Source organism: Simochromis diagramma, unplaced genomic scaffold (genome assembly GCF_900408965.1).
Source record: "Simochromis diagramma unplaced genomic scaffold, fSimDia1.1 OVJJ01000753.1, whole genome shotgun sequence".
Taxonomy (NCBI): Eukaryota; Metazoa; Chordata; class Actinopteri; order Cichliformes; family Cichlidae; genus Simochromis; species Simochromis diagramma.
This window is the reverse complement of record NW_024387523.1, coordinates 23,723,203-23,732,035: the sequence shown is the minus strand read 5'-3', so window position 1 is coordinate 23,732,035 and position 8,833 is coordinate 23,723,203. Positions and strand designations below refer to the sequence as shown.

The 8,833-nt window shown below is 45.2% G+C and overlaps 1 protein-coding gene across 1 annotated transcript; it reads right to left on the bottom strand.

Moving 5' to 3' along the window:
- Positions 1–4,627: 4,627 nt before the first annotated feature.
- sox4a (SRY-box transcription factor 4a) lies at positions 4,628–8,535 on the bottom strand. The gene has a single exon (XM_040020396.1). It carries the CDS (start codon positions 7,894–7,896, stop codon positions 6,781–6,783), a length of 1,116 nt encoding a protein of 371 aa, XP_039876330.1. The 5' UTR covers positions 7,897–8,535; the 3' UTR covers positions 4,628–6,780.
- Between the last annotated feature and the right edge of the window lie 298 nt (positions 8,536–8,833).

Genomic DNA, 8,833 nt, shown 5'->3' with positions numbered 1-8,833 from the left:
AGTGTTTTTTTTTCTTCACTCACTATGTATCTAAACACCACTCTGCATTCAGTTATTAGTTATTCATTTGTGCTTTTTTTGTCCTGTCTTCCTCCCCTCACCCCCATCGGTAGCGTCAGCTGCCCGCCCCTCCCTGAGCCTGATTCTGCTGGAGGTTTCTTCCTGTTAAAAGGGAGTTTTTTCTTCCCACTGTCACCAAGTCCTTGCTAACAGGGGGATGTCTCATTGTTTGGGTTTTTCTATTATTTTAGGGTCTTTACCTTACAAAAGAAAGCACAACAACAAGAGGCTGTTGCCTGATTTGGTGCTATATAAATATAACTGAACTGAAGTGAACTGAACTAAGATAATGCTTTAAATGCAAGGGCCCTGGAAAGTTATACTGCCTTTGAGAAAAGTGTAGATTTCTTAAAAAGTGAAACTTAATCTTCATTTCGCCTTCTATCAACACCACCTTCCACACCAGGATTTATTTGAACTTGCTGTTATTGGCAGAAATGCTGATATATGTGAGGATGTATACATATAGAAGCCTCAGTGTCTGAGTTTATTGTTATTATTATTATGAGGAACAGCCCACCATTAGAGAGCCACGGTCATGTGTTTACAGCTATGATCTGTCAATTTGTGTCAGTCCGCAGTTTATCTGCCGATGGATGTTTAATAGAAGCACAACGCAGTTTATCCAGCCAGCAACCCCGGAGGCAAAGATGTCCCGAGCCCACCCCCACCCCCTGCTGCCAGACGTCATTAAGCCTGCACTAACTGCCCACTTTACTGGATTGTACTGTAATGTTCATTGTGCATCTGTCCACTCAGGTCCCCACCCATCAGATCACTGTGGGTTAGGCAAACACATAATCATTTCAAACACAACTCGTTAAAAACATAGTAGCGCGCGCACACACATCACTCCACGCAGCCGCTGTCCAGCCCTCCCTGTGCTGAAACTGGGATGTCAGCAGACACCCCAAAGAACCCTTATTAGTCAGAAGAGTCTACTGGATAAAAAACCTGGAGCTTCATTTGCGCTCATTTGTCACTGGCTGCAGTTGCTGAAGCGTTGCCTGACAGAAGCTGACTTTAAAGTCGAGAGTCGGTATCACACAACCCTCGGAAACTACCTTCACAGCACTTTTTCATACACGACAACAAAAGCGCGCACATCTCCCCGCTGAGAACACTTTTTTTCTTTACTGACTCCGAAGCCAGAACAAATCTTTGAAGTGTCAGAGCCACGTTTATAGAATAAAATAAAAATATAAAGATAAAGACCACATCAAAGTTTCGCTGTCAAACTGCTCCAGCAGGTTATTCATAACAAAATAAGTTTTCCCAGCCTACCTGCCTCCTTCCATCAGTTGGTGGTCCCACATTTTGCGAACTTTTACGCAGTAACATCCCGGCTCTGACTCCCTTTTCTTTAGTCTCCACTCATAACGTTGACACATGACTCCAGATAAAAGTTGAGTCTCACTCTCAAACATTTAGTTTTCGTTTTTAATCTCCACACTTCGGATAAATGAATGTCCGACTGTCTGTGTTTTCTTCGACCCTACAAATCCGCAAAGGCGACAGGAGCGCAAAGGTCTGAAATCAATGAAACAAAGTTGGGCTGCCTGCCATAACGGCGGTGTTTGTGTACTTCTTTGTCTATGCATGCCTCATGACTTAGTGTCCCGCCTTCAACTTCACCGGCAGCATGCGAAAAATCACTCCAATATTCCTGCAGTAAGTCTGCAGGGACCCTGAACACATCTGTGGTGTTCAAAGGCGCGTTTGTATGAATTAAATGGTATTTTTATCTGCTGTGCTTTCTGTGTGATATTATATATGATATAATATTCCCATAGGGAAACACGGTGTATGAGCTCAGCAGTTAGCAGTGATCTCCTCTCACTTTATGCTTTATTTATCTTATGTGGCATCACCGCAATAATCCTGGACACTTTGATGTAATACTTTTGTAGTAATGCTTCAGGTTATTCTTGCTCTGTCATAGAGGAAATACACACTGTAGCCCAGGGACAGTCTGTAGTATGACACAGTTATTCGAGGCTTGTAAATCGCTTAACATAACACTATAAAAATGTTAAAAGTCAAACATAAAAATGACACAGATAAAACACGATACACATTATTATAAATCTGTTAATATATCAATATGTCAGTCTTAAAAAATCCATTCCAATTAAAAACCAAGTCACACAAAAATAAAGTCTTACTAATACTGGAATCTTGCAGCAGTATAATTTTCTTCCTGTGCTCTGTTTGAGACAGTTTGCATGAATTGTGCGAATGATTCCTTTGTTGTTATCTTGCACTAACACTTTGTTCAGCCGGACACAAAAGACAATAAAATAAAATCAGTTTATTCACTGTCTGAAACAAGCTTTTGATTTATTTGCTTTGGAGTACCTTATAAACTTGCAATCCTTCCAACAGCCAGCAGGGGGGTGAGAAAAAAATTAGCTGTAGATGTCTACATGGAAGACACTCCTCAGCTCTCTTGAGTAAACAATTATCTGGTGGATTTATTATCTCAAGTGATGTTCACTTTCTTACTTTCCATAAGGAGGACAAAGCAGGTCAGGCTGTGGGACTTGCTCTTTGTTAGTTTAAATGTTGTTACTGAATAAGTGGGCAGTGTCACTTGGTTTCACAGCTACATCTGTCCCATGAGTGTCGCTGCCCATTTTCAGAAAACAAAGATGGGGACAGTGAGGATGCTCACAACGGGGGGGGGGTGTTAAAGAATGACTTTAACTAACGCTATGGTAGTTATGCCATCTTTTAAATACAGTCTATGCTTAATACACTTTTAGATCAAGCTGGGTAAGGCTTTACAAAAGTGTCACAAGAGAAATGAGAGGGACTGGTCAGGTAAGAAAGTTTAGTGGACAAACTTCTCTTTGCTGGTACATTTCAAAGGAAACATGGCAAGAAGGCCCTAACTAGACACCAATATTGTCTACTTTTAAAAGCAGAAAACATTCAGAGTGATGGATTTAGCCATTTATTTTCTAAGCTTATATGTTCTACTGTGTGTGTGTAAAAGCTGAATCTGAAACTTTACAGCTATTTGTCAAAGAATTGCAGAAGAGTAAAATATTTAGCCTTGAACTGGGCTGCACTTCCAATCTCATCAACCGCTCAGAGGGATTTAATTACAAACCACATTCACCCATTCATACACTCACATTCATGCTCAGCTTTTCATACACCCAGCAGTTTCTCAATCGCAATATAAAGCAGGAGAAAATGGAAAAATTCAGGTAGTTGTTCTCACGTAGTGACATTTGGCTCCCTGGATTCTTTCCTGTCACATGTGTAAGAAATGTTGAGATTGAGCACAGAGGCAAAAACATGAAACAATTTCATTTCATATCATGCTTCAATCATGTGATGATTTTATAAAATAAAAAAATAAGAACTCATTAATAAAGGGTTAAAAATGTGTACCTTTGTTCAGATCGCTGGTATTTTATTGTTGGCCTGTATTTTAAGCAGTCACGGTCACTTGATCTTGATGGTGTCTGACACACTCAGGTTAACAGAGGAGACAAACAAACTAGTCCGCACTGACCCTCAGTATGTGTCTTTTTCCTCCCCACACTCTGAGGACCAGACTGAACTTTTTTTCCTCTTTCTGAAACAGAGTGAACACCTCAGACAACACCTCACACACCATTTCCACAGTAATGTCAAGCTTATTGCAGACATCCCGGGAGCCGGTGTCTCATCTTTGGGATGGTGCGCTGCCTGTAATGGCCATGCCTTATCTCCCTCTCAGTACCCAGGCTGAGATGTCAGAGGAAAGCCGGAGACGACCATGCTCCCCTGACAGAGGAGGGGAGATGGAAATAATTACCAATGTCTCTTGTGGAAAAGGGCGTAAATTGATACACACTAAATGCTGAACCTTAGGGGTCTCTCTTGCTCTCTCTCCATGTGTGGCTCTCTCTCTCTCTCTCTCTCTCTCTCATCAGATGTAGGAGACAAATGAATGCATCCAGAAGGAATTAATTGGATTTGGGAGCAGTCTCCTGCACAATCCACCAGGACAGACAAACATCCCCCTTCTCTACCCTCTCCTTCCCTCCCCCCCTTTGGCACACACACACAGACACATGCCTCCTTTATTCCAGTCATGCCTTGCAGAAATGTCTGCCACCCCCTTTATCCCCCTCCCACCACCCCACTCTGATGGATCAGTCTGTGTCCCCTTATCCACCTCACACACACACACACACACACACGGGCGAGTGCCGTACTGCTCCCCAGTGTATTGCAACCTCTCTCTTGGATACAGTGTTTCCATGGCAGCCACGTTTTTTGCACGTGCAGAATGAGATGGAGTAAGCGAGAGAGGAGGAGACCACTCCTATCGATTCACTGGGTGCCTATTGATTCACTGTCTGCAGCTGCACACTTACCTACGGCAAACACCCCCGTGAGCTGCACACATGTTCACGCACGCTCACGCTCAGACAGGATGTAAACACCAGATTGGAGATTTTGGAGAGCCTGCTGTCAGCTAACCACACGGCGGTGCTTATGTTTGTCCTCTAGGAAGGTACGAACTATGTAAAATCTAGTAAACTTGTATATACACAGACGAGAAACATTTTCAGTTCCAGCTGATTTTATTTCCTTCTTGGAAGAAAATAAAAAAAAATAAAAAACAACAATCTGTACAGAGGTCTGAGAGGCAGTGATTGACCCAAACATTGGCTGGTTTTTGAGCATAAAACATCAAATGATATTGGCATGATTGGACAAAACATGATCATACACAGCATATTGCACAAATGAAAGAAAAAAAGGACGCTAGAAAAAAAAATCTTTAAAAGAAAATTAAGAAAAGAAAAAAAAAAGAAAGGAAAGAAACTCCTGGACCACAATCATCTTCAACATGTCCAAAGATGGCTGTCCTAATGCCTGTCAATCATCATCATCATACATAAAAAAAAACACACAATCTTTGCTTATAGTACAGTCAGTTTACATAAATATTTCGTTATTATTCTTTAAAAATCTTAAACACAACAGCTATAGCTACATATACCTGAATCTGAAATACAAATGCTATTTGCCATGCCATAATATAGGAAAACAATTAGCCTGCTATACTTAGCCAACAGGTACAGAAAGGTTAAATACTATTTTTTTTTCAATGCAATTTGCGCAATAACAGATGAAGCACTTCATACATCTCCCCTCCCTCCAAAAAAGTCTAGGCAAAAAGTGGAATGAGTGTGAAATTCCATCCAGTGGTTCAAATAAAACTTATCTCCATAATTTAAAAAAAAAAAAAAAAAAAAAAAAAAAAAAAAAGCACACAGAGGTATTAGCTCTATCCAAACAGTGACTCTCTGGGATCTTTCTTGCCTAAACTTTCTTTTAGGTCTGTGTTGTACTGGAAACACAGTCACCACTCAGGCTGGGAGCCTCAGTGGCGCTTTGTTTACTTCGCTGGTGAAGCTGGAGTCACTGTGCCATTAAGAAGCATGTGGGTAAATACTGTAAACACTGTGAGGTCAGATTGTGCCAAACAAACCCCCCACCCCTCCCTCTCTCTGCACGACTAAAACACCAATGTAGATCCAAACAACAATGTTGTAGGCTACCCACTCGCCGGAAGAAGAAAAAAAAACGTCCCCCTCCTTTTTTTCTCTATAGATTTTGTACAAAAATACAAGTAGAAAATCATGACACACTCAAATCTCCATAAAAGTGAGAGAAGTCGGACATTTTTTTGTTGTTTTGTTTTAAATAAGATACACTTCTAGCCCTTCCGCGCTGGATACAGACAGGTGTTATGTGCACAAACACAAACGAGACCTGTACGAGAACAATACTTCTATGTATAAAAAAGTTTGGCCGGTATAAATACATCGATATAAAAAAAAAAACGTCATCTGACACAGAGAAACTACAAAGTTGAAGCACTAGGCAGAAAGAATGCGCGTCAGGGGGAGAGGAAAAAGCATTGGTCCTGAATTGTGCACTGAGTGTTTTAAAAAGTGTTCAGAAAAGGGGCTTCTGAAGTTTGGAGTCAGTCTATGTTTAAAGTCCTGCCGTTGAAAGAGAAGCTGGTGATCGTGAATTGAGTCCTATGGTCACACAAATTGCGTAATTACGCAGCAATGAACTTTTTTCTTCCTTTTTACGCATTTAAAACAACAACAAAATCCTCCTCAACGTGGAGGGCATGCTTGCTGATATTAAAAACATTTCTAGTTCGGAAAAAAAAACTACACCTGAATAGCAACTCGATGGTCAATGTGAATTGGCTATCTTTAAACAAACAAATAAAAAACCCCAACACGACGAGCTCTCCAGTAAGTGTCCCGACCTCAAAAATAACATTAATGTTCAAATGTTCAGTCTCAGTCTTCATCCTGTGCGGATTGGGTTGAACAGTCGAGCTCGAGTCTGTATCACTGGTCTCTGCTTACATTCACTCCTCCTCCGAGTCCAAATGCAAACTAAGCACCCCACCCCCCCTCCTCCCCACAGGTCTGCGCGTTCCCGTCAAGCGCACCGAGCGCAGTTCCAACAAGTCTGTGAGCAGCGCGTGCCTGGGCTTTAACGCGCACACAGGCCTACCTTTTTCTTTCCCGTTTTCACTCTCCCTCATTTAGTGAAAGAACAGCGGGAATCTTCTGGTGTGGACGCACACGCCAGTCTGAGGTGTCGGGTGGGGTGGGTTTGAACAGTTTAAAACGTTGCTGGGCGGGTGGTGGTGGGGCGGGCGTCGCGCTTCTCTCCCACCTTTCAGTAGGTGAACACCAGATTGGAGATGGTGGACTCCAGCCAGTCTCCTGAGATCATCTCGCTGACCTCTGGGGTGCAGTAGTCGGAGAAGTCGAAGTGGGAGCCCGCCCCGCACTCCCCGAAGCTCCAGTCCAAGTCCCGGTCCAGCTCCGCGTCGGAGAAGCCCATGCCGCCCAGAGACATGCTCTCAAAGCCGGGGCTCGGGTTCAGGTCGAGCCGCTCGTCTTCGAACTCTTCATCCGATGACGAGGACGAGACGGAGGAGGAGGAGTGAGAGGCCGACGGTGTTGGAGAAGAAGGGCGGGTGTACCTGAGGCGCGCGGTGTGCGAGGTCTCGCTGGCCGCCGGGCTCTGCTCTTCGTACAGGCTGAGGGGGTCGCTGGACTCCGCCGAGCTGCTCAAGGCGGGACTGGCCGGGACTCCCACGGACGGAGGCCCGCTCTCCAGGCTGCCAGCCGCTCCGAACATGTGCGCGCGCCGAGCTTCTCCGCTGCGCTTCTCCGGGATCTGCCTGGCCCCGGACACTGACCTGGATTTGAAGAGCGACTGGTGGTCACCGGGAGAGGCGTAGTCCTGCGCCGCCGCGCTCCTCACGCCTCCCTGCTTGTGCGTCCTGCTCACTCCTTTGGACGCGGGGCTTCTCTTGACCCCGGACTTGGCGCCGCGCTCCCCGCTCTTCTCCCCGCGGTCCGCCTGCTTACTCGCCCCGCTCCCTGACTTCACTTTCTTCCTGGGCCGGTACTTGTAGTCTGGATAGTCGGCCATGTGTTTGAGCCTGAGCCGCTCCGCCTCACGGATGAACGGGATCTTGTCCGTGTCTTTCAGCAGCTTCCAGCGCTTCCCGAGCCGCTTGGAGATCTCCGCGTTGTGCATGTCCGGCGACTGCTCCATGATCTTCCTCCTTTCGATCTGGGACCACACCATGAACGCGTTCATGGGTCTCTTGATGTGTCCCGTCGGAGTTTTGCACCACGCCAAGTCGCTCCGCTCCCGGGAGGAGGGGGACCCCGGGGTAGGAGACGCATCCATCTCCAGGTCCATCTCTCCCGTGTCCGTGGAGTCCCCGCCGGGGGAATGAGCGTGGGCGCTCTCTGTCTGGCTTATGTGCTGCACCATCTCTCTCCAAAGTGTCTGAAAACACCGCTCAGTGCTTTCACAAAGTTTTTCAAAAACGTATTCCTCACTTCTTGTTGGAGTCGGAGCACTGCTGTGAGCAGGTCTCTAAACAAAAAAAGTCCATCCAAGTCTGTCTCTCTCTTTTCAGTTCAGCACGCTTTGGAGACGCTCGGGCTTCTTAACTTTTCTTCTTCTGCGCTTCTCAGCGACAGTTTTTTTTTAAACTAATAATCCGGAAACTAATTTTCAACTGCCTGTGCGGCTGAACACTCGCAGAGCAAGGCTGAAAGCGCGCCGCTGTGGGCCGCAGCAGTGCGAGTCCCTTACGTGAACCTGGCTGTGAGCAGCGCAGCTCTTCCGTGCGGCTGAGAGACCATGTGGCTGAATGGAGCTGCTGCGCTTTCTCATAGTCTCCCTGTTTCCCTGCGAGCTCCCTGATATTACTGTAAACACAACAACGAGAACCTCGCCCTTTTATAGCTTTATCGCGAGACGTGAGCGCCAATCAGCGCCTGTCGCCATCCCGATTTTTGAGTCGGACCACTCCCACCTCCTCTTGCCATTGGCTGAATAAAAAAGAAAAAAAAACTGGTAATAATAATAATAATAATAATGTGCAATGAGGATCCGTGTGCCTGACCTCATTCCTGTCAGACTCCACTGAAGGAAGGCAAACTTGTGGTGTGTGTGTGTCCATATATATATATATATATGGACACACACACATATATATGTATATATATATATGTGTGTGTGTGTGTGTGTGTGTCCGTTTCCTGGCTGTGAGGGATATACTTAGATCCAAATTAGCTTCATGTGGTTGGGTAGTGACTAAATATAGATCCTGTGTAATGTGTCTGAGTGTTTGTCGGTTGGAGGGGTAAAGCAAGGAAATGCTGAGAAAACACCCACCCAAAAACAATCTCGCCCCAAACCT

Coding starts and splice junctions, on each gene's coding strand:
- sox4a (XM_040020396.1), bottom strand. CDS start 7,896: ATGGTGCAGCACATAAGCCAGACAGAGAGCGCCCACGCTCATTCCCCC.